Below are 26,006 nucleotides of genomic sequence, written 5' to 3' on the forward strand. Positions count from 1 at the left end.
GATGGTTGACAGGTTGGTTGACTGGATGGTTGACAGGTTGGTTGACTGGATGGTTGACTGGGCCTCACCTCAGACGACACCCCTTTCTCTTTCAAGTGCATTACTTCTGACAGGGTCCAATAGGTCTCACCCCCTGTGACTATCCCCCTGAGGCTGGTGAGGTGCTGAGATAGGAGTAGTGTAGGCTGGTGGAAACTCCAAAGCTATGTGCTAATGTGTGAGACTCAGTCATCCGTTAAGAGTTTGTCTAAACTACAGTATGGTAGATCCTCTTCCCCAGTCATCCATTAACCTCTACAGGATAGGTGTCTCCCCCCCCCCGCGGGACGGTTGAGCTAACGTGCGCTAATGTGATTAGCATGAGGTTGAAAGTAACAAGAACATCTCCCAGGATAGACATAGACATATCTGATATGAGCAGAAAGTTTACATTCTTGTTAATCTAACTGTACTGCCCATTTACAGAAGCTATTACAGTGAAATAATACCATGCTATTGTTTGAGGAGAGTGCACAGTTATGAACTTGAAAATGTATTAATAAAACAATTAGGTACATTTGTGCAGTCTTGATACAACATTTTGAACAGATATGCAATGGTTCATTGGATCAGTCTAAAACTTTGCGCGTACACTGCTGCCATCTTGTGGCCAAAATCTAAATTGTGCCTAAACTGGAAAAATACGCAGACAACATTATTCTGTATACTTCTAGCCCTTCTTTGGGCACGAGCTTCAATGCGATACAACACTCCTTCCGTGGTCTGGGCCCAGGTTATAGAAGGAGACAACAGATCTGGGACCAGGCTACAGGAGGAGACAACAGATCTGGGACCCGGCTATAGAAGGAGACAACAGATCTGGGACCAGGCTATAGAAGGAGACAACAGAACTGTGACCAGGCTATAGAAGGAGACAACAGATCTGGGACCAGGCTATAGAAGGAAACAACAGATCTGTGACCAGGCTACAGGAGGAGACAACAGATCTGGGACCCGGATATAGAAGGAGACAACAGATCTGGGACCAGGCTATAGAAAGATACAACAGATCTGGGACCAGGCTATAGAAGGAGACAACAGATCTGGGACCAGGCTATAGAAGGATACAACAGATCTGGGACCAGGCTATAGAAGGAGACAACAGATCTGGGACCAGGCTATAGAAGGAGACAACAGATCTGTGACCAGGCTACAGGAGGAGACAACAGATTTGGGACCCGGCTATAGAAGGAGACAACAGATCTGGGACCAGGCTATAGAAGGAGACAACAGATCTGGGACCAGGCTATAGAAGGAGACAACAGATCTGGGACCAGGCTATAGGAGGAGACAACAGATCTGGGACAAGTCTAAGTATTTGTATCTAACATTAAATTATTTGGTTTCTTCAACCGAAAGGTTGCAAGTTCAAATCCCCGAGCTGACAAGGTACAAATCTGTCATTCTGCCCCTGAACAAGGCTGTTCCTAGGCCGTCATTGAAAATAAGAATTTGTTATTTAACTGACTTGCCTAGTTAAATAAAGATCAAATAAAAAATGCATTAAAAAAAAAAAAATTCCTGGCCTATTTTATTGCTGTAGTCATATGAAAATATATCTCATTTGATAATCACCATCTTTCTGTGAAACTGTGTGTAAACAGTGTCTCATTCTACCTCCTACTATTCCAGTCTGGCTAATTCCAGGATCAGCACGTGATATGTATCCCCCCTGTAAATAGAAGAATGGACCCCCTGTGGAGTTTACTTGGTAGTAGATATGCCCCTATAGGTTGATACTGCTATGCAAACTTTCCAAGGGTCATGTGACTTCCAGTTGTGTGTCACTAACCCTGTTTTACCAGAAACCACATCAGACACTGGCTGCTAATTAGACAGTGTGTGTGTCAGTGAGAAAGAAAGGAACGGAGGGCGGGAGAGTAATAGAAGAGAGAGAAGAAGAAGAAAGAGTTCTTACTCATTAAGCGATCGTCCAAGTTCAGCTAAGCCCACTCACTCTCTCTCTCTCTCTCTCTCTCTCCCTCTCTGCTGTACACACGCTCACACAGCGGTACACACACATCGATACAGACACAAACAGAAAGCAGAAGTGGAGAGAGGCTCTGGATTTGGGGCGACGTGGTTGGTTATGGCTCATGGTTCTGACAGTAGTGATTCCAGTTGTGTCAAATCCCCTTCGCCAGCGAGCAGCAGGCAGGTAAGGAGATCCTCTCTCTCTCCCCAACCTTTCCTCTTCTCCGTAATATTTTGTATTTTCTTTCACTGTTGTTGTAGTGTTTATTCAGCCATGAAGTGTTATCATTAGGATATTAATGCATAGACAGGTAAGGGCACCTTTTCGATCCTCTTCTGTCTCTCTGTCTCTCTGTCACTGTCTCTCTCTCTTTCTCTGTCTGTCTCTCTCTCTGTCGCTGTCTTTCTGTCTCTCTGTCTGTCTCTGTCTCTCTGTCGCTGTCTGTGACTCTCTGTCGCTGTCTCTCTGTCTCTCTCTGTCACTGTCTCTCTCTCTTTCTCTGTCTGTCTCTCTCTCTGTCGCTGTCTTTCTGTCTCTGTCTCTCTCTCTGTCTCTGTCTCTGTCTGTCTCTGTCTGTCTGTCTCTGTCTCTCTCTCTATCTCTGTCTGCTCTGTCTCTGTCTGTCTCTCTCTGTTGCTGTCTGTCTCTCTGTCTCTCTCTCTATCTCTGTCTCTCTGTCTCTGTCTCTGTCTCTCTGTCTGTGTCTCTGTCTCTGTCTCTCTGTGTCTCTGTCTCTCTGTCTCTGTCTCTCTCTCTGTTGCTGTCTCTGTCTCTCTGTCTCTCTCTCTATCTCTGTCTCTCATAACATGTATTCAGTCATGAAGTGTTATCATTGGTATGTTGAGACATGTTAGAAGACTGTTATTGTTTTGTACATCAGCTCGGATGGGGCATTATAATCACATTTTCAATAACATATTGTTGAGGTTTCATACATCACCATCACACGGCTGGTCATTTGAGACAGGTTTTGGGGTGCACGTTTTGTCTTTTTGTCCCTGGTATTACACAGATTCAAATAATGAACTTATCGTCAAGCTTTGACTATTTGAATCAGCTGTGTCGTGCTAGAGCACAAACCAACAGGTTTGTCTTCTTCCTTAGTGTTTAGATTTGGTTTGGAATGTAGAATCATAGAATCATGCTAGACAACACTGCCTTCTGGGTCTGTCTCATCCTGCTTTTCTTGATGACAATTATTTGTATAGTTAGGTATGGCCTGGGAATGAAGGCCGTTTGATGAGCTGATCTGCTGAGAAAGGATGGGTCGGGTGGGTCTGACTCGTCAGTTAACACATCACGCCTTGTTTCATGTCCCGATCATGGTATCAGAACAGCTTTGTAGAAATGATGCGTCAGTCAAGTCATGCATCAAAGAGATGTCTCATCCTAGAACTGTCTCAATATTACTATGCATGATTATACATTTTCAATCTACAATATCTACTGTATACTGGAATGAACCCGAATACTCCACCTATTAGTGTAAGTTAGTCGGTTAGGGTGAGCAACAGTTTTTTTTAACCTTTATTTAACTAGGCAAGTCAGTTAAGAACAAATTCTTATTTTCAATGACAGCCTAGGAACAGTGGGTTAACTGCCTGTTCAGGGGCAGAACGACAGATGTCATCTTGTCAGCTCGGGGATTTGAACTTGCAACCTTCCGGTTCCTAGTCCAACACTCTAACCACTAGGCTACACTGCCGGCTCAGTTAGTGTCCTGTCAGGAAGATGACTGCCCTGTGTCTCCTCCCCAGGGCTCCTCAGACAACATAAAGAAAGTAATGAGAAGAGAGAAGAATCGTATCGCTGCCCAGAAGAGCAGGATGAGACAGACCCAGAAGGCAGACAGTCTACACCTGGTGAGGACGACTACCCACAATGCAACACACCGATGCATGCAACATGTCTGGCTATGAGTTAGGCTGACCACCCACAATGCAACACACTGATGCATGCACCATGTCTGGCTATGAGTTAGGCTGACTACCCACAATGCAACACACTGATACATGCACCATGTCTGGCTATGAGTTAGGCTGACTACCCACAATGCAGCACACTGATGCATGCACCATGTCTGGCTATGAGTTAGGCTGACTACCCACAATGCAACACACTGATACATGCACCATGTCTGGCTATGAGTTAGGCTGACTACCCACAATGCAGCACACTGATACATGCACCATGTCTGGCTACGAGTTAGGCTGACTACCCACAATGCAACACACTGATACATGCACCATGTCTGGCTATGAGTTAGGCTGACTACCCACAATGCAACACACTGATACATGCACCATGTCTGGCTATGAGTTAGGCTGACTACCCACAATGCAGCACACTGATACATGCACCATGTCTGGCTACGAGTTAGGCTGACTACCCACAATGCAACACACTGATACATGCACCATGTCTGGCTACGAGTTAGGCTGACTACCCACAATGCAACACACTGATACATGCACCATGTCTGGCTACGAGTTAGGCTGACTACCCACAATGCAACACACTGATACATGCACCATGTCTGGCTACGAGTTAGGCTGACTACCCACAATGCAACACACTGATACATGCACCATGTCTGGCTATGAGTTAGGCTGACTACCCACAATGCAACACACTGATACATGCACCATGTCTGGCTATGAGTTAGGCTGACTACCCACAATGCAACACACTGATACATGCACCATGTCTGGCTATGAGTTAGGCTGACTACCCACAATGCAACACACTGATACATGCACCATGTCTGGCTATGAGTTAGGCTGACTACCCACAATGCAACACACTGATACATGCACCATGTCTGGCTATGAGTTAGGCTGACTACCCACAATGCAACACACTGATACATGCACCATGTCTGGCTATGAGTTAGGCTGACTACCCACAATGCAACACACTGATACATGCACCATGTCTGGCTATGGTTAGGCTGACTACCCACAATGCAACACACTGATACATGCACCATGTCTGGCTATGAGTTAGGCTGACTACCCACAATGCAACACACTGATACATGCACCATGTCTGGCTATGAGTTAGGCTGACTACCCACAATGCAACACACTGATACATGCACCATGTCTGGCTATGAGTTAGGCTGACTACCCACAATGCAACACACTGATACATGCACCATGTCTGGCTATGAGTTAGGCTGACTACCCACAATGCAACACACTGATACATGAGCAGTGAATCGAATTGAGGATGATTATCCACAAGGCCTCATGTATGATAACATATCCCAACACGGCTGGGTCTGGCATGAGCAATTTAGCAGATCTGTTGTCTCCTTCTATAGCCTGGTCCCAGATCTGTGGTCTCCTTCTATAGCCTGGTCCCAGATCTGTGGTCTCCTTCTATAGCCTGGTCCCAGATCTGTGGTCTCCTTCTATAGCCTGGTCCCAGATCTGTTGTCTCCTTCTATAGCCTGGTCCCAGATCTGTTGTCTCCTTCTATAGCCTGGTCCCAGATCTGTTGTCTCCTTCTATAGCCTGGTCCCAGATCTGTTGTCTCCTCCTGTAGCCTGGTCACAGATCTGTTGTCTCCTTCTATAGCCTGGTCCCAGATCTGTTGTCTCCTTCTATAGCCTGGTCCCAGATCTGTTGTCTCCTTCTATAGCCTGGTCCCAGATCTGTTTGTGTTCTTGCCAACTCCATTGCTCATGGTCAAGTAAAACAAGGAGTGGGCATGATAGCACAAACAAACTGGTACTCAGGTTACGTCAGTAACCGACTGGTACTCAGGCTACAAGTCAGTAACCGACTGGTACTCAGGCTACAAGTCAGTAACCGACTGGTACTCAGGCTACAAGTCATTAACCGACTGGTACTCAGGCTACAAGTCAGTAACCGACTGGTACTCAGGCTACAAGTCAGTAACCGATTGGTACTCAGGCTACAAGTCAGTAACCGATTGGTTATGTAGTAATCAAACATTTTCAAGTCCTTCAATTCACGGGGACCATTTCCCCAGTGAACTACCACGATAAGACTGTGTTGTTGGGAATCTGTGTTGGTCTGTGTTGGTCTGTGTGAGATGATATTGACACGGTGCTGCTGATGGACCATGTGGCGATGTGTCATCGTGGCTTCTGTTGGGCTCAACACTTGAGCTTGAGTCCCAGGTAGCATCCTACTCCCTATATAGTGCACTACTTATGATTCCGATAGCTACGAAACTCTGGTCAAAATACGTGCATTGAATAGGGAATAGGGAAAGCTATTTGACACCCTGCCGTGGCCAGATCTCTGCCTCTGTGTTTGCTGTAGTGCTGAGAGTATTCATTATCACGTGTGGGCGTCAGCAACCCAGAGACCAGAACTAATGATTATTGCACTGAATCTTATCATCAGAAATGGGTGTTTTTCCTCCTGTTTTTACCTAGAATTCTCCACTGTGACAGTAGTTCTCTGTAGTGGTAGTCTGGTAGTCTGGTAGTCTGGTAGTCTGGTAGGCTGGTAGGCTGGTAGTCTGGTAGGCTGGTAGTCTGGTAGTCTGGTAGGCTGGTAGGCTGGTAGTCTGGTAGGCTAGGCTGGTAGGCTGGTAGTCTGGTAGTCTGGTAGGCTGGTAGGCTGGTAGTCTGGTAGGCTGGTAGTCTGGTAGTCTGGTAGGCTGGTAGGCTGGTAGTCTGGTAGGCTGGTAGTCTGGGTAGTCTGGTAGGCTGGTAGGCTGGTAGTCTGGTAGGCTGGTAGTCTGGTAGGCTGGTAGTCTGGTAGGCTGGTAGGCTGGTAGGCTGGTAGGCTGGTAGTCTGGTAGTCTGGTAGTCTGGTAGGCCGGTAGGCTGGTAGTCTGGTAGGCTGGTAGGCTGGTAGTCTGGTAGGCTGGTAGGCTGGTAGGCTGGTAGGCTGGTCTGGTAGGCTGGTAGGCTGGTAGGCTGGTAGTCTGGTAGGCTGGTAGGCCGGTAGGCTGGTAGGCCGGTAGGCCGGTAGTCCGGTAGGCTGGTAGTCCGGTAGGCCGGTAGTCTGGTAGGCTGGTAGTCTGGTAGGCTGGTAGGCCGGTAGTCTGGTAGGCTGGTAGGCCGGTAGTCTAGTAGGCTGGTAGGCCGGTAGTCTGGTAGGCTGGTAGGCCGGTAGTCTGGTAGGCTGGTAGGCCGGTAGTCTGGTAGTCTGGTAGGCCGGTAGGCCGGTAGTCTGGTAGGCTGGTAGGCCGGTAGTCTGGTAGGCCGGTAGGCCGGTAGGCTGGTAGGCTGGTAGGCCGGTAGTCTGGTAGGCCGGTAGTCCGGTAGTCTGGTAGGCCGGTAGGCTGGTAGGCCGGTAGCAACACCGCTCTACTCTAGTAGTTTTCTGTACCAGAGTAGCAGTAGCGATATGACACGTGACTGGAGGTACTTGTAGGTGTAGTCAAAGTGAAAAGGCACAGTCACTTTCATTTCAACGTCTCTTTCTGTTGATTGGCTGGTTGGCTGCAGGGTCTAGGTTTTAGTCACGGCCTTTCACTGCTGTCGTTTGTTACTGTCTAGTAGAGAACACCTATTTCCGTTTCAAGATGCTACAAATAAACGTAGCGATAGCGGTTAGTGTTGCTAAAGAGGTGAGAGATTATCAATGGGATACCGTGCAGTTCAGCTGGGGACACTTCCTTCATAAGGTCTACGGTGTCATGTCAAAATCAACGCATATAGGGTCGATCGAAGACACCCATTCAAAAGCTTAACTCTCCAGAAAATATCATCATTTAATAGAACCCAGGTCAGATATAGTTTTTTTTTTCTCTCCAGTGGTTTCAGAAAGACAATAACATTAATCTACAACTCTTTTAAATTTGTTTAAAAAAAATTCTCTGTTGTTTTTTTTTGTTGCTCTGAGGTCCTCATTTACATTTTGTAGTTGTTCCGTTATAGTGTGGGCCTGCACAGGGCCAGATGAGCTTTATGTGTTTGTGGGTGATGATGGCCTTTTACTCCCAGAGGTGTAGGAAGCTAAACAGGTTAGAGAGAAATGTTCCACTTATTGGTTCCTGTAAAGGTGGAGAGAGGGCCAGGGTTAGAGGAGGGAAGATAGAGAGTGATAGACTGTGTAGTATTACTGTCAGAGACAGGCCTGGGTAAACCCCAGTGCTCACGTCATTTAGGCTAACAACCCACTGACACGGGTTCTTTACCAGAAATGACGGCCGTTCTCTCCCCTCCTACCCACGGCTTTCTACTATACCTAATTTACACAGGAGAGAGAGAGAGTCTTCTGAATGACTTCTACTCAGGAAACAGGAAACGTGTCACAGTGAGGGAAAAAAAAACTTTCAAAACTTCCTGTTTATCAAATGATTTGAAGAAAATACAACCACAGAATACGCTGAGCCAACACTGGTGTGTCCCCCCTCATGCTCTAGTGAGGTCTGGGTAGAGCCAATACCGGTCTGTCCCCCATCATGCTCTAGTGAGGTCTGGGTAGAGCCAATACTGGTCTGTCCCCCATCATGCTCTAGTGAGGTCTAGGCTGAGCCAATACTGGTCTGTCCCCCATCATGCTCTAGTGAGGTCTAGGCTGAGCCAATACTGGTCTGTCCCCCATCATGCTCTAGTGAGGTCTGGGTAGAGCCAATACTGGTCTGTCCCCCATCATGCTCTAGTGAGGTCTGGGTAGAGCCAATACTGGTCTGTCCCCCATCATGCTCTAGTGAGGTCTAGGCTGAGCCAATACTGGTCTGTCCCCCATCATGCTCTAGTGAGGTCTGGGTAGAGCCAACACTGGTGTGTCCCCCTCATGCTCTAGTGAGGTCTAGGCTGAGCCAATACTGGTCTGTCCCCCATCATGCTCTAGTGAGGTCTAGGCTGAGCCAATACTGGTCTGTCCCCCATCATGCTCTAGTGAGGTCTGGGCTGAGCCAATACTGGTCTGTCCCCCATCATGCTCTAGTGAGGTCTAGGCTGAGCCAATACTGGTCTGTCCCCCATCATGCTCTAGTGAAGTCTAGGCTGAGCCAATACTGGTCTGTCCCCCATCATGCTCTAGTGAAGTCTGGGCTGAGCCAATACTGGTCTGTCCCCCATCATGCTCTAGTGAGGTCTGGGTGAGCCAACACTGGTCTGTCCCCCATCATGCTCTAGTGAGGTCTAGGCTGAGCCAATACTGGTCTGTCCCCCATCATGCTCTAGTGAGGTCTAGGCTGAGCCAATACTGGTCTGTCCCCCATCATGCTCTAGTGAGGTCTGGGCTGAGCCAATACTGGTCTGTCCCCCATCATGCTCTAGTGAGGTCTGGGCTGAGCCAATACTGGTCTGTCCCCCATCATGCTCTAGTGAGGTCTGGGCTGAGCCAATACTGGTCTGTCCCCCATCATGCTCTAGTGAGGTCTGGGTAGAGCCAATACTGGTCTGTCCCCCATCATGCTCTAGTGAGGTCTGGGTAGAGCCAATACTGGTCTGTCCCCCATCATGCTCTAGTGAGGGCTGGGCTGAGCCAACACATGGATAAGGCTCACAGAACTAGACCAGTTGGGATGGTTGACAGATAATGTAATCACATAGACTGGCTCTACCAACCACCACCACCCACATCCCAGGTTTCCACAAAGATCGTTGACACTGAAATGCCATTTCTGTGCAAAACAAATTGGAAGACCATTTGTTGACAAATTAAGGAAATTGTCTGGGGATTTCATTTCTTGGAAGTTACAGAACTACAGACTGATGATGCCTCGGTATTTAAAAAAAATGAAGGTCTGTCCCCCCTCATGCTCTAGTGAAATCTGGGCTGAGCCAATACAAAAAGGCTCACAGAAATCTGACCAGTTTAAATGAGAGATATCTGGGTTTTTGACTGGCTCTACCAACCACCACATCTGCCTACATCCCAGGTTTCACATCTGGGGTGAAAGATCACAGACACTGAAATGCCATTTCTGTGCAAAACAAATTGGAAGACCATTTGTTGACAAATTAAGAGCTAGAGCAGTGTTTGTCAGACCAGAAGACATCTGGGGTGAAGTTACAGAACTAGAGAGTGTTGATGACTCAGAAGACATCTGGGGTGAAAAAGAGCTAGATGTCCCTGTCTTGTCAGACCAGAAGACAATCAAAAAGGTCACCAGCTAAAAAGTGTTTGTCAGAAATGAGAGATATCTGGGGTTTTGAATTGGTCACAATCCACCACATCTGAGCAGTGTTGTCAGACCAGAAGACATCTGGGGTGAAAGGTCACAGAGCTAGAGCAGTGTTTGTCAGACCAGAAGACATCTGGGGTGAAAGGTCACAGAGCTAGAGCAGTGTTTGTCAGACCAGAAGACATCTGGGGTGAAAGGTCACAGAGCTAGAGCAGTGTTTGTCAGACCAGAAGACATCTGGGGTGAAAGGTCACAGAGCTAGAGCAGTGTTTGTCAGACCAGAAGACATCTGGGGTGAAAGGTCACAGAGCTAGAGCAGTGTTTGTCAGACCAGAAGACATCTGGGGTGAAAGGTCACAGAGCTAGAGCAGTGTTTGTCAGACCAGAAGACATCTGGGGTGAAAGGTCACAGAGCTAGAGCAGTGTTTGTCAGACCAGAAGACATCTGGGGTGAAAGGTCACAGAGCTAGAGCAGTGTTTGTCAGACCAGAAGACATCTGGGGTGAAAGGTCACAGAGCTAGAGCAGTGTTTGTCAGACCAGAAGACATCTGGGGTGAAAGATCACAGAGCTAGAGCAGTGTTTGTCAGACCAGAAGACATCTGGGGTGAAAGGTCACAGAGCTAGAGCAGTGTTTGTCAGACCAGAAGACATCTGGGGTGAAAGGTCACAGAGCTAGAGCAGTGTTTGTCAGACCAGAAGACATCTGGGGTGAAAGGTCACAGAGCTAGAGCAGTGTTTGTCAGACCAGAAGACATCTGGGGTGAAAGGTCACAGAGCTAGAGCAGTGTTTGTAAAACCATGAGACATCCAGAAAATCAGTCTTCTCACAAAATCGTATGCAGCGTTCGAATGGAAAGATGAGACTCTCACGAACACGATGGTGTTCTCTGTTTTACTCTTCGTCTTGGGTCCCCGTCTGATGTCGGTACTGAAGTGTAGCCGATCTGCCGACTTCTGTCTGTAGCGTCCCAACAGTTTGGGCTGCACACTCATATGACCCCTCTGTGGAAAGGTGAGGCTCTCAGGAACACCTACATTTTGGGTTTTGCTCTAAGGCACCCACAGGCCTCACCAGACTCGTCTGAAGGTCCCCTGGTACCAGTAGAACAAAATGAATGGAAAACTGTAAAGCCGGCTGGGTTACTGTAAAGCAGGCTGGGTTACTGTAAAGCAGGCTGGGTTACTGTAAAGCAGGCTGGGTTACTGGGTTACTGTAAAGCAGGCTGGGTTACTGGGTTACTGTAAAGCAGGCTGGGTTACTGTAAAGCAGGCTGGGTTACTGGGTTACTGTAAAGCAGGCTGGGTTACTGTAAAGCAGGCTGGGTTACTGTAAAGCAGGCTGGGTTACTGTAAAGCAGGCTGGGTTACTGTAAAGCAGGCTGGGTTACTGTAAAGCACTTTTGAGACCTAGTGATGTAAAGCAGCATTTATGCATACATTTGATTGATTGATTGATTTGTTTCTGTGGTTTCAGGAGAGTGAGAACCTAGAGAAGGAGAACGCAGCACTGAGGAAGGAGGTGAAGAGACTAACAGAAGAGGCCAAGTATCTCTCCTCCATCCTGACTACCCATGAGCCTCTCTGCAGCGGCCTGGCTCCTCAGACGACCCATGACCTCCTGTACTCCCCCCACCACCACGGGAGCAGTGCCTTCCACCACAGTATTGCTGTGTCTCACTACCAACACTGATCGCCACAGACCAACAAGGGGAACTGGAGAGAAGCTGGAGAAGTTTAGTGACCTTGGTACACTGTGGCACCCTACTTCCTTAGTAGTGCACTTCTTTTCATCAGAGCCCTATGGGTCAAAAAGTTGTGTACTATATAGAGCCACTTGGAACAGGATGTGTAGAGGATGGAGTAAAGACTGGCATTTTGAAACGTCACAGAACAAGCAGCACTTAGGAATGGTTTAAAATAACAGATTTTCTTATTTTGAAAAGATGCCAAAAGGCAGTCTGATATATAAAATGACTTCCAAACCTATCTCTTTGACGCGACTGTAGAATCAATCAAATGGACAATGCAAATAGTCCATGTCTAACTATAGGAACAGAAAACCAACATGATCACGATACCAGAACACCAGTTTGTGGAAATGTTTCTTGTCCTCTATTCATACAAAGATGAATGATACAAATGATTCTGTTTTATATGGTTACTTTTTTTTTCTCTCGTATATAACCTTTGACCCCCTTCAATCTTGGAGGGTTACAGTGTTTTTGTGCATTGCTCTTGTGTCAGTTGTAGATTTGACCTTTTTTTAAATATTTGAAGTAACGCTGAACTGTGTCACTGTTTCTACATTTTTCGACATTTTTGTTATTTTAGTGTTTATTGACCTAAAAAAAAAAAGTGTAATAGTGTAATTGTTTTACTGAAAATACTCAGGATACAATCCCACATCGTAGATGATAACAACAGGTTATTTGTGATGGAGGTCGAAGAGCATGTGATAAATTGTGTTTTAATGACTCCAACGATGTTGAAGATATTCTTGTTTCGAAAACAAAAAAAAATTCTGCTTTTCTATTTTGATACCAACAAATGTATTATTTGAATCATGTAAGTTCTATCTGACAACCAGACAATCACTTTGATAACGAAATCTTCATGTTAATCTGTATGGTCGCCCAATAGCGCTGTGTACCTGTAAGTAACGGTAAGGTACGGTAAAGCATTGTCTCTATTGTCAATCTATGTGGTCGCTAGGTGGCGCTGTGCACCTGTAAGGTACTCTATTGTTAATCTATATGCTCGCTAGGTGGCGCTGTGTACCTATAAGTAACGGTAAGGTACGGTAAAGCATTGTATGCTCCAATATGAGTGTTTTTCTGATTGCACTGAGACAGGACTTACACTGTCTAGTTTACCATAAGTAGTATTGTGATTGTACTTTTTAAATATTTTCTGTTGTATCGAAACGTGTTTTTTTTTAAAATATATATATATCTATATATATGTTGTCTTACTGCACATGTAGAAATAAAGTTAACGTTAGAAAAAAAAATGCAAACGCAAATAGTGACGTTGAACCTCGTGTTTTTAGACCAAGGTTTGCTTACATTTTCATGTTAAATGTTTTGTTGTTGCATTGTCGAGAAGGAACCTGGAAGTAAGTGTTTCGTTGGACGTGTGTACCACGTGTACGTACGAGTCGACTAATGACGCTTGAAACTATAACACGATCAATTATATTGTAATTACAGAACCATATTATATTATTGGGTCAGTGGATAGTGCTTTGAATATGTGTGTTGTGTAACTTATGCCACCAACAACAAAAATAGCATTTGGGAATTGATAGTGGAATAATTTTAGTGTTTAGAAAAAAAAAAAAGAAAAAAAAATATATATATATATATATATTACAGACTAAAGGATTCCACTATCAATGCCAAAATGCTATTTTTGTGTGTATATCTGAGGGCGGGGGAGCACAGAAGTCGGATGTTGGGTGGATGTCCCCGGGTGTTGTGCCACATTTCAACACAGACGGCGGTCAGGGGTCAATGTTGTCGGGGTCACTGGTCGGTACCACGTGGGGACGTAAAACCGGCGTTTACAATGGACAATTGATACTTCGCGCGTCATATACGTTAAAGTTGAGACACTTTTAGGGCTAAATAGTTGTGTGTATTGAGGTCTAACTGCTTGTGAAAGTAGACTAGTGTTTTGTCAACTCCAGCACACTAGGAAGTGAAGGACGTGGTTAACCTGTTTTAAAAAAAGCTTTCGCACAAACTTCGAGAGGTGGTGTAACTGGCTCGGTTTAAATGTACCAACACGGTATTCACCAACTATCTTGGAGCTGTCATAGACGACGGTAGTCGGTCTACTCTGAACTCTCACTAAAATGTAACAGAAATACGTGTCTGGATTTGTTTTCACCAGCACGTCGTTGAATTAAACGTAAACTACAATATGAGCCGCGGAAAATCCTCTTTGGTTGATGGCGAAATCAACGACAATGAAAATGTGTCCGATTTGGAAAAAAATAAAATGTCGTTGTCTGCCGGTGACAGCGAGGAGATGCGCCTGGAGAACAATATACAACTCAACCGGAACGGTGACGATACAACCAAAACGATACAACTATACAAGCGGAGATGGTTCATCGTGCTGCTGTTCAGTTCGTATTCTCTCTGTAACTCGTTTCAATGGATCCAGTACGGAATTATCAACAACATTTTCATGCGGTTCTACGGGGTAGAGTCTTTCACTATAGATTGGATGTCTATGATCTACATGTTGACTTACATCCCCTTCATATTCCCGGTCACCTGGTTACTGGATAAGAAGGGTCTCCGTATTATTGCGCTGGTGGCTACGGCCATGAATTGTGCGGGGACTTGGATCAAGGTGACAAGCGTGAGACCGGATCTGTTTGCGGTGACCATGCTCGGACAGTTCTGTTGCTCCCTTGCGCAGGTATTTATCCTCGGGATGCCGTCGAAGATCGCCTCGGTGTGGTTCGGATCGGAGGAAGTGTCCACCGCTTGCTCCATCGGGGTCTTTGGAAACCAGGTATGTTATGTAGTCCAAGGTCCAATAAGTTAAAAAGTAATTGCTAATATAGCTATTTGATTATGCAATTACAATGTAATGTCCTATTGATTTAGTCAGTAATCTAAATGTCACAGATTACTCCATCCAGGTGTCTATTTGACCCAGTTGCGCAATTACGCATGACTCTCGAGCCACTACTTGCCTATAATTGGTCAGTTGGTCTCTCATCCTCGGCCCTCAAAGGTGGAAGGTCAATGTCATCACATATAGTGTCTTCAGAGAGTATTCACACCCCTTGACCTTTTCCACATTTTGTTGTGTTACAGCCTGAATTGAATATGGATTAAATTGAGACGCTGTGTTACTGGTTTACACACACTAACCCCATAATGTCAAAGTGGAATTGTTTTTAGAAATGAATTAAAAATGAAAAGCTGAAACGTTTTGAGTTAATAAGTATTCAACCCTTTGGTTATGGCAAGCCTAAATAAATTCAGGAGTAAAAATGTGCTTAACAAGTCACATAATAAGTTGTATGGACTCACTCTGTGTGCAATAATAGTGTTTAATATGATTTTTGTAATGACTACCTCATCTCAGTACCCAACACAAAATGATATGTAAGGTCCCTTAGTCCAGCAGTGAATTTCAAACACAGATTCAACCACAAAGACCAGGGAGGTTTTCCAATGCCTAGCGAAGGGCGCATATTGGTAGATGGGTAAAAATACAAAAGCAGAAATTATATATCCCTTCGAGCATAGTGAAGATATTTTTTTATATATATTTTTTTAACCCCTTTTTCTCCCCAACTTCATGGTAAATGTAATAGTATGGTGGCCATTTGATTAATTGTTCAGCAGTCTTATGGCTTGAGGGCAGAAGCTGTCGAGGAGCCTTTTGGTCCTAGACTTGGTGCCCCGGTACCGCTTGCCGCACGGTAGCAGAGAATATACACTGCTCAAAAAAAATAAAGGGAACACTTAAACAACACAATGTAACTCCAAGTCAATCACACTTCTGTGAAATCAAACTGTCCACTTAGGAAGCAACACTGGTTGACAATAAATTCCACATGCTGTTGTGCAAATGGAATAGACAACAGGTGGAAATTATAGGCAATTAGCAAGACACCCCCAATAAAGGAGTGGTTCTGCAGGTGGTGACCACAGACCACTTCTCAGTTCCTATGCTTCCTGACTGATGTTTTGGTCACTTTTGAATGCTGGCGGTGCTTTCACTCTAGTGGTAGCATGAGACGGAGTCTACAACCCACACAAGTGGCTCAGGTAGTGCAGCTCATCCAGGATGGCACATCAATGCGAGCTGTGGCAAGAAGGTTTGCTGTGTCTGTCAGCGTAGTGTCCAGAGCATGGAGGCCCTACCAGGAGACAGGCCAGTACATCAGGAGACGTGGAGGAGGCCGTAGGAGGGCAACAACCCAGCAGCAGGACCGCTACCTCCGCCTTTGTGCAAGGAGGAGCAGGAGGAGCACTGCCAGAGCCCTGCAAAATGACCTCCAGCAGGCCACAAATGGGCATGCTCAAACGGTCAGAAACAGACTCCATGAGGGTGGTATGAGGGCCCGACGTCCACAGGTGGGGGTTGTGCTTACAGCCCAACACCGTGCAGGACGTTTGGCATTTGCCAGAGAACACCAAGATTGGCAAATTCACCACTGGCGCCCTGTGCTCTTCACAGATGAAAGCAGGTTCACACTGAGCACGTGACAGTCTGGAGACGCCGTGGAGAACGTTCTGCTGCCTGCAACATCCTCCAGCATGACCGGTTTGGCAGTGGGTCAGTCATGGTGTGGGGTGGCATTTCTTTGGGGGGCCGCACAGCCCTCCATGTGCTCGCCAGAGGTAGCCTGACTGCCATTAGGTACTGAGATGAGATCCTCAGACCCCTTGTGAGACCATATGCTGGTGCGGTTGGCCCTGGGTTCCTCCTAATGCAAGACAATGCTAGACCTCATGTGGCTGGAGTGTGTCAGCAGTTTCTGCAAGAGGAAGGCATTGATACTGGCCTGCCCGTTCCCCAGACCTGAATCCAATTGAGCACATCTGGGACATCATGTCTCGCTCCATCCACCAACGCCATGTTGCACCACAGACTGTCCAGGAGTTGGCGGATGCTTTAGTCCAGGTCTGGGAGGAGATCCCTCAGGAGACCATCCGCCACCTCATCAGGAGCATGCCCAGGCGTTGTAGGGAGGTCATACAGGCACGTGGAGGCCACACACACTACTGAGCCTCATTTTGACTTGTTTTAAGAAGATTACATCAAAGTTGGATCAGCCTGTAGTGTGGTTTTCCACTTTAATTTGGAGTGTGACTCCAAATCCAGACCTCCATGGGTTGATAAATTTGATTTCCATTGATCATTTTTGCGTGATTTTTGTTGTCAGCACATTCAACTATGTAAAGAAAAAAGTATTTAATAAGAATATTTCATTAATTCAGATCTTGGATGTGTTATTTTAGTGTTCCCTTTTATTTTTTTGTGTAGTGTAGAACTTGGGTGACTAGAGTCTCTGACAATTTTATGTCTTTCCTCTGACACCGCCTATTATATAGGTCCTGGATGGCAGGAAGTTTGGCTCCGGTGATGTACTGGGCCGTTAGCACTACCCTCTGTAGAGCCTTACGGTCAGATCCTGAGAAGTCGCCATACTAGGCAGTGTTGCAACCGGTCAGGATGATCTCGATGGTGCAGCTGTAGAACTTTTTGAAGATCTGGGGTCCCATGCCAAATCTTTTCAGTCTCCTGAGGGGGAAAAGGTTTTTGTCGTGCCCTTTTCATGACTGTCTTGGACCATGATAGTTTGTTGGTGATGTGGACACCAAGGAACTTGAAACTCTCGACTCGCTCCACTACAGCTCCGTCGATGTTAATGTGGGCCTGTTCGGCCCGTCTCCACCATCCCGCTCATCTTGCCCATCCTCTGGTTGCTTGGCTATACCGCCGGCTCCACAGGAGTGCTGGGAATAACCCCAGTGGGTCAAAATAGATTCCCATGTATCGGACATAATGCGCCACCAACACAGGCACACATCCCATAATGCACCACCAACACAGGCACACATCCCATAATGCGCCACCAACACAGGCACACATCCCATAATGCGCCACCAACACAGGCACACATCCCATAATGCGCCACCAACACAGGCACACATCCCATAATGCGCCACCAACACAGGCACACATCCCATAATGCGCCACCAACACAGGCACACATCCCATAATGCGCCACCAACACAGGCACACATCCCATAATGCGCCACCAACACAGGCACACATCCCATAATGCGCCACCAACACAGGCACACAGGCACACCAACACAGGCCCATCCCAATGGCACACATCCCATAATGCCCACCAACACAGGCACACATCCCATAATGCGCCACCAACACAGGCACACATCCCATAATGCGCCACCAACACAGGCACACATCCCATAATGCGCCACCAACACAGGCACACATCCCATAATGCGCCACCAACACAGGCACACATCCCATAATGCGCCACCAACACACATCCCAGGGACTCCTGTACATCTTGTACACTAATAGTTGTACTAGGTCCCATCCTGACAGACACCTCGTTAAGTTCGCTGATGACACTGCCTTGATCAGCCTGTTGCATGATGATGAGGAACACCATGGCCTGGTCCTAGATGACTTTGTAGAGTGGTGTGAGGAATCACACTTGGTCCTCAATACCAACAAGACCAAAGAGACGTGCATGGACTTCAGGAAGCGTACAACACCTTCCTCTGCAACATCTATCAGAGGTCAGAACATAGAGATTGTAGAGGAATACAAATACCTGGGTGTCCTCTTGGACAATAAGCTTCAGTGGAGTAAATGCACAGACCTGATCTACAAAAAGAGCCAACAGAGACTGTGCTTTCTCAAAAAGCTGGGATCTTTTAATGTTGACTGTACATATCTTATTTCAGTATTTGAACTTGTTGTATTGTTTATTAGTTTGGCAATGCCACTTTCAGCCAGACAAGCATGCTGAGAAGGATTATCACCACAGCGAGCACGGTAAATGTGACTCCGGCTGCGTTTCACTTTTGACCAATCACATCAGATCTTTTGACATCAGATTTTTTTTTCAGAGCTCATTCATCTGATTGGTCAAAATACCAATTTAGTGAAAAATATATCAGAATTGGGCTGCCTGTCTAAATGCAGCATTAGTATCCCTGGCAGTCTGCTACTCTAGTTGACATATTCCTGTTTTCTCTGTAGCCTCCGGTCCGTGAGGCCGGGCAGGTGTTTCTCTGTAGCCTCCGGTCCGTGAGGCCGGGCGGGTGTTTCTCTGTAGCCTCCGGTCCGTGAGGCCGGGCGGGTGTTTCTCTGTAGCCTCCGGTCCGTGAGGCCGGGCGGGTGTTTCTCTGTAGCCTCCGGTCCGTGAGGCCGGGCGGGTGTTTCTCTGTAGCCTCCGGTCCGTGAGGCCGGGCGGGTGTTTCCTGTAGCCTCCGGTCCGTGAGGCCGGGCGGGTGTTTCTCTGTAGCCTCCGGTCCGTGAGGCCGGGCGGGTGTTTCTCCTCCGGTCCGTGAGGCCGGGCGGGTGTTTCTCTGTAGCCTCCGGTCCGTGAGGCCGGGCGGGTGTTTCTCTGTAGCCTCCGGTCCGTGAGGCCGGGCGGGTGTCTCTGTAGCCTCTCCGTGTCCGCCTCCGGTCCGTGAGGCCGGGCGGGTGTTTCTCTGTAGCCTCCGGTCCGTGAGGCCGGGCGGGTGTTTCTCTGTAGCCTCCGGTCCGTGAGGCCGGGCGGGTGTTTCTCTGTAGCCTCCGGTCCGTGAGGCCGGGCGGGTGTTTCTCTGTAGCCTCCGGTCCGTGAGGCCGGGCGGGTGTTTCTCTGTAGCCTCCGGTCCGTGAGGCCGGGCGGGTGTTTCTCTGTAGCCTCCGGTCCGTGAGGCCGGGCGGGTGTTTCTCTGAGCCTCCGGTCCGTGAGGCCGGGCGGGTGTTTCTCTGTAGCCTCCGGTCCGTGAGGCCGGGCGGGTGTTTCTCTGTAGCCTCCGGTCCGTGAGGCCGGGCGGGTGTTTCTCTGTAGCCTCCGGTCCGTGAGGCCGCCTTCTCTGTAGCCTCCGGTCCGTGAGGCCGGGCGGGTGTGAGCCTCCGCCGTGAGGCCGGGCGGGTGTTTCTCTGTAGCCTCCGGTCCGTGAGGCCGGGCGGGTGTTTCTCTGTAGCCTCCGGTCCGTGAGGCCGGGCGGGTGTTTCTCTGTAGCCTCCGGTCCGTGAGGCCGGGCGGGTGTTTCTCTGTAGCCTCCGGTCCGTGAGGCCGGGCGGGTGTTTCTCTGTAGCCTCCGGTCCGTGAGGCCGGGCGGGTGTTTCTCTGTAGCCTCCGGTCCGTGAGGCCGGGCGGGTGTTTCTCTGTAGCCTCCGGTCCGTGAGGCCGGGCGGGTGTTTCTCTGTAGCCTCCGGTCCGTGAGGCCGGGCGGGTGTTTCTCTGTAGCCTCCGGTCCGTGAGGCTGGGCGGGTGTTCCCACTTTGATGTCACTATAACACTTACAGTATAGTAGTTCCTGTATGGCCCCTGGTCTGTTATGGTCTTATTACACAAGATGCAACATGGCTTCCTCAGTCAACTGGCTGTTCAATATTTCCACTTATATCACTTAGTGTGGACTGGCCATTCACTCAGAGCCTGGTTCCTCTTTTCTTCTAGGGAGTTTTTCCTAGCCACCAATCTTCTTCTAGGGAGTTTTTCCTAGCCACCATGCTTCTACATCTGCATTGCTTGTGTTTTGGGTTTCAGGCCGGGTTTCTGTATAAGCACTTTGTCTCATCCGCTGATGTAAAAATGGCTTTATAAATACATTTTGATTTGATCACTGGGACCTCTGAAGAGATGGCCCAACATGCACTGTCTGTCAGCCAGTTTGAGACAGGTTCAATTTGTACTACAATGAATTAATTAATGCCCTCTGTCTACAACAGCCACCCCTATTGGCTATCTCCAGCCTCTGTCTCCCAACATGCCTCCCAACATGCATCTCCAATAAGTGTGGTCGTTGTTGTGCTGTGTTTCTTCTCTTCCAGTTGGGTATAGCCATTGGGTTCCTGGTCCCTCCCATCCTGGTGCCTAACGTTGAGGACATGGATCAGCTGGCCTATCACATCAGTATCATGTTCTACATCACAGCAGGAGTTGCTACACTGCTCTTCCTACTGGTCGTCATAGGTAACATGTTTGTTGTTATACTATAAACATCACATCATCAAACTCTTACTAATGCGTATATAACCCCTTGACCTTTTTTAAAACATTTTGTTGTGTTAAAGTGGGATTAAAATGGATTGAAATTCTAACTTTAAAAAAATTTTTTTTTTTTTTTAACGTTCTGAGTCAATACATGGTAGAATCACCTGCGATTGATTACAGCTATGAGTATTTCTGGGTATGTCTCTAAGATCTTTTCACACCTGGATTGCACAATATTTGCAGAATATTCTTTTTTAAATTCTTCAATCTCTGTCAGGTTGGTTATTGATCATAGCTGACAGCCATTTTCAAGTTTTATCATGAATTTTCAAGCCAATGTAAGTCAACATAGTAACTGGGCCCCTCAGGAACATTCAATGTCGTCTTGGTAAGAAACTCCAGTGTAGATTTGTCCTTGTGTTCTAGGTAATTGTTCTGCTGAAAGGTGAATTCATCTCCCAGGGTCTGTTGGAAAGCAGACTGAACCATGTTTTCCTCTAGGATTTTGCCTGTGCTTAGCTCTATTCTGTTTCTTTTTATCTTAAAAAACTCCCTAGTCCTTGCCAATGACAAGTATACCCATAACATGATGCTTCCATCAATATTCTTCAAAATATGAAGAGGGGTACTCACTGATGTGTTGTATTTGCCCCAAACATTTGTATTCAGGATATAAAGTGAATTTCTTTGCCACTTTTTTTCTTCTCAGTTTTACTTTAGTGCCTTGTTGCAAACAGGATGCATGTTTTGGAATATTTTTATTCTGTGGAGACTTCCTTCTTTTCACTCTGTCATTGAGGTTAGTATTGTGGAGTAACTACAATGTTGATGATCCATCCTCAGTTTTCTCCTATCAGAGCCAGTAAACTCTGTAGCTGTTTTAAAGTCACCATTGGCCTCATGGTGAAATCCCTGAGAGGTTTCATTCCTCTCCAGCAACTTGAGTTAGGAAGAGCTAGGGCTGTTACTGTGACCATAATAACTCTGACATCAATGCTAATGTAATGGAAAATCTAATCAAACACCTCATGAGAGCCCATGAGCTCATGTTACAGAACATTTCTATAGGCTATGCAATGGAGTGAGAAAACAGAGTGATGGCCTCTATTAAAAAGAGGAGGATCCCACCAGCTTTCTATAGGCTAGGCCTACTATATTTCTCAACTTTCTTAATATTAAGCACATTGCTTCTCTTTACAACAGGAGTATAGCCTACCTGGCTGGCATGAAAATGAACCAGGGGGAAAAGTGTCCTCCGTTTGCTATTCAAGTGCTTATGGTTGACGTGTATTTTCTTTGCCTTGGCCCTGTTCTGACAGATGCATAATGGTCCAATCTAAATCAAAACTAATTTCACACATTATTTATTACATGTAAAGACCAGATTAAATTGAGAATAGTCAGTCTGATGAGTGACAATATTATCACTTGTGAATGATGTGTGTAGTCTGAGGCAGTCAACTTTTCCAAATCATAGTTGCATGCATCATGTAGCCTCGCCCATAGACCTATATGTTTGATCAGGTTGGTATCACAACTGAAGTGGCCAAAATATGTTAAAATGCAGTCTATAGCCTGAAGAACCCTGGAACAGGGTTGGAGAATCCATAGCCTAGAGAAACAAGACCCCTGGAACAGGGTTGGAGAACCCATTGAGAGAAACAGGGTTGGAGAATCCATAGCCTAGAGAAACAAGACCCCTGGAACAGGGTTGGAGAACCCAGAGCCTAGAGAAACGTGTGTTCTTATATAAGCCCAGTCACTGTGCAGTTGTGTGTGAACAAGAGTTTTGACTGACTTCTAATTTAAACGAGTATCTCAGCTTTCTCCTATGTTTATTGCTCACACTAAATGAAGCACATTAATCCGCTTTACAACCGGTGTAGCCTACCTAGCATGTGTAGCCTACCTAGCATGTGTAGCCTACCTAGCATGTGTAGCCTGCCTAGCATGTGTAGCCTACCTAGCATGTGTAGCCTACCTAGCATGTGTAGCCTACCTAGCATGTGTAGGCTGCGTGTACACCATAGAAATGTACATAATAAATCATAACTGCATTTGTTAAGATATTGGATTGTCATAATATAACTCAATCACTGTTTCACTAAAGAAGAGTGTTCAGTGCCTACTCAGCATGTGTAGTATTATTATTATTATTGACCTTTTTATTGAACTAGGCAAGTCAGTTAAGATTCAGATTCTTATTTACAATGACGGCCTAGGAACAGTGGGTTAACTGTCTTGTTCAGGGGGCAGAACGACAGTTTTTTTTTTTACCTTGTCAGCTCAGAGATTCGATCTAGGAATCTTTACTGTTACTAGTCCAACGCTCTAACCACTAGGCTTACCCTGCCACCTCTACACTCTAACCACTAGGCTACCTGCCTCCTCTACACTCTAACCACTAGGCTACCCTGCCTCCTCTACACTCTAACCACTAGGCTACCCTGCCGCCCCTCCACTCTAACCACTATGCTACCTGCCTCCTCTACGCTCTAACCACTAGGCTACCTGCCTCCTCTACACTCTAACCACTAGGCTACCCTGCCTCCTCTACACTCTAACCACTAGGCTACCCTGCCGCCCCTACACTCTAACCACTAGGCTACCCTGCCGCCCCTACACTCTAACCACTAGGCTACCCTGCCTCCCCTACACTCTAACCACTAGGCTACCCTGCCTCCCCTACACTCTAACCACTAGGCTACCCTGCCGCCCCTACACTCTAACCACTAGGCTACCCTGCCGCCCCTCCACTCTAACCACTAGGCTATCCTGCCGCCCCTCAAGTAGCCAAGTCTATAAACGTATCCGATTTAGCCTTTCTTTGCGCTGGAAAAATCTGGGCCTTTTTATAAACACATTTCATGCAATTCTACTACACTTATTATGACTGGAGACATTAACGGAAAAGTTTTTTGGTGCGACAGATGCCGTTTAAGTCATGCTTTAGCAGCCTATTTTGAATGATTTTATTTATTTATATATTTGTAATGTCACATAAACTGAACTTAGGTCGAACTATTAGAATTTTAGACACCAGGAAATTACAGAGCGATTTCTGCATCTATAAATATAGATGGTCCGCAACAGTGGCTTGTGGACAAAACGTGGAAGCCAGGAGATGCTAAATGTGTTTATGTTAATTAACGGTTAACTACCGTGAGACCGTCAGTTATTTGCATGACAATCACCGGCTGACAAAATGTAATGACCGCCACAGCTCTAGGAAGGAGGCCTGTATGATTGTAGTGACTGGGTGTATTGATACACCATCCGCAGTGTAATGAATAACGTCACTATGATCAAAGGGATATTCAATGTCTGCTTTAAAAAACAACATTTTATCCATCTACCAATAGGTGCCCTTCTTTGCGATGGTAACGTCCCTTGTCTTTGTGGTTGAATCTGTTTTTTTTTTTTTCGAAATTCACTGCTTGACTGAGGGATCTTCCAATTATCTGTATGTGTGGGTGTACAGAGATGAGGTAGTCATTCATAAATCATGTTAAACATTATTATTTCGTACAGAGTGAGTCCAACCTTATGCATAGTCCTGAACTTGTTTAAGTTTACCATAACCAAAGGGTTAAATACATATTGACTCAAGACATTACATTTAAAAAAAAAATGAATCTGTACAATTTTCTAAAAACATAATTCCATTTTGACATTATGGGGGTAATGTGTGAGGCCAGTGACACACAAAAGTCTCAATTGAATCCATTTTTAAATTCAGGCTGTAACACCACACAACGTGGGTTAAAGTTTAGGGGTGTGGAGACTTTCTGAAAGCACTGCACAACCTGCATTTATATATATATTACATGTTCAGTGTGTGCAACGTGATGGAGGTTTAGTGTGTCACTTTGAGCTGATGAGGAAGTAATGTTTAGCCTGTGAGTGATTTCTGTTCTGTTTAGCCTGTGAGTGATTTCTGTTCTGTTTAGCCTGTGAGTGATTTCTGTTCTGTTTAGCCTGTGAGTGATTTCTGTTCTGTTTAGCCTGTGAGTGATTTATGTTCTGTGTGACCTGAAGTGAATTTTGGGTTATTCAATTATGTTATTAAATGTTTGCATGTTAGTCTCTTTGGATGAATGCGTCTTCTAAACGACATATCAAATTATTCAGGCTGTTGTTGTTGTTCCTTTTTCTTGCTCATACCTCCCCTTCTGAAGCGTCTGGCCTGTATATCAGGTATGTAAAGTGTGTGTGTGTGTGTGTGTGTGTGTGTGTGTGTTGGAGCATAGGTACACCTGTCCACTTGGGATGTAATTTAGGACGCTCAGGCTTTTACTATGAACATACGAAACATTGACAAAGAGAGAATTAGTAGACTTTATAATTCCAGAACTTTCCCTCCAGAGGAGATTGTAGAATGTCTGATGTATGTCATTGTGAGAACATGCTGAAAAGAGGTACTTGTTTAGGTACTTTGTTTTATCATTCTATAAACAGTAAACGCCTCAATACAGTTTTGGACAACACATCGATTTTTACTAAGTGTGCTTTCTGACTTTAAAAAGTTAGAGGAGCGCTCTGAGTGGGAGAAGGGCTGCGTTCTGTAGGAAGTGACCTGTTCCTACAGACAGGAAATGTGTCAGCACAAAGACCCTCCTCTCTCTCTCTCTCTCTCTCTCTCTCTCTCTCTCTCTCTTCGTCTTCGTCTCTGTCTGTGTCTGTCTCTCTCTCCACTCTCTCTTTGTCTCTCTCTCTCCACTCTCTCTTTGTCTCTCTCTCTCCACTCTCTCTCTGTCTCTCTCTCCACTCTCTCTTTGTCTCTCTCTTTGTCTCTCTCTCCACTCTCTCTCCACTCTCTTTGTCTCCACTCTCTCTTTGTCTCTGTCTCTCTCTCTCCACTCTCTGTCTCTCTCTCTCTCCACTCTCTGTCTCTCTCTCTCTCCACTCTCTCTTTGTCTCTCTCTCTCTCCACTCTCTCTTTGTCTGTATTTCTGTGTCACCCCTGCTTTCTGTTTATCCCATACCCTATGTTTTGTTTCTCATAACAGGCACAGACACGCAAAGCAGATATTTTTGCCAATGGCCAAGGAGGAACTGTTTCAGCACTGAAACAGGCTGGTTTAACTGATTTATTGCTGACACGTGTAGGAGTGGCCGCAGGGAGCCGTGTCATCAGGGTGTGACATACAAGTCACCCGATCAGAGGGCCCGGTCACGAGTTGTAGAG

At 46.3% G+C, this 26,006-nt stretch overlaps 2 protein-coding genes across 4 annotated transcripts in view; both read left to right on the forward strand.

Annotated features, from left to right (window-relative positions):
- The first annotated feature begins 1,848 nt into the window (after positions 1-1,848).
- Positions 1,849-13,424, forward strand: LOC121846466 (basic leucine zipper transcriptional factor ATF-like). The gene is made up of 3 exons (XM_042321390.1): positions 1,849-2,197; positions 3,772-3,876; positions 11,558-13,424. Exons 1-3 carry the CDS (start codon positions 2,129-2,131, stop codon positions 11,771-11,773), a joined length of 390 nt encoding a protein of 129 aa, XP_042177324.1. The 5' UTR covers positions 1,849-2,128; the 3' UTR covers positions 11,774-13,424.
- A 163-nt stretch (positions 13,425-13,587) lies between these two features.
- Positions 13,588-26,006, forward strand: part of LOC112235296 (feline leukemia virus subgroup C receptor-related protein 2) — a 53,590-nt gene continuing 41,171 nt past the window's right edge. For all 3 annotated transcript variants that reach the window (XM_042321387.1, XM_042321388.1, XM_042321389.1), the window contains exons 1-2: positions 13,588-14,610; positions 20,656-20,797. In XM_042321387.1, coding sequence (XP_042177321.1) covers positions 14,008-14,610; positions 20,656-20,797 — 745 coding nt within the window. In that variant the 5' untranslated portion in view covers positions 13,588-14,007. The remainder of the gene's footprint in view (positions 14,611-20,655; positions 20,798-26,006) is intronic.

The sequence above is a fragment of the Oncorhynchus tshawytscha genome, linkage group LG05, assembly GCF_018296145.1.
Source record: "Oncorhynchus tshawytscha isolate Ot180627B linkage group LG05, Otsh_v2.0, whole genome shotgun sequence".
Lineage (NCBI taxonomy): Eukaryota > Metazoa > Chordata > Actinopteri > Salmoniformes > Salmonidae > Oncorhynchus > Oncorhynchus tshawytscha.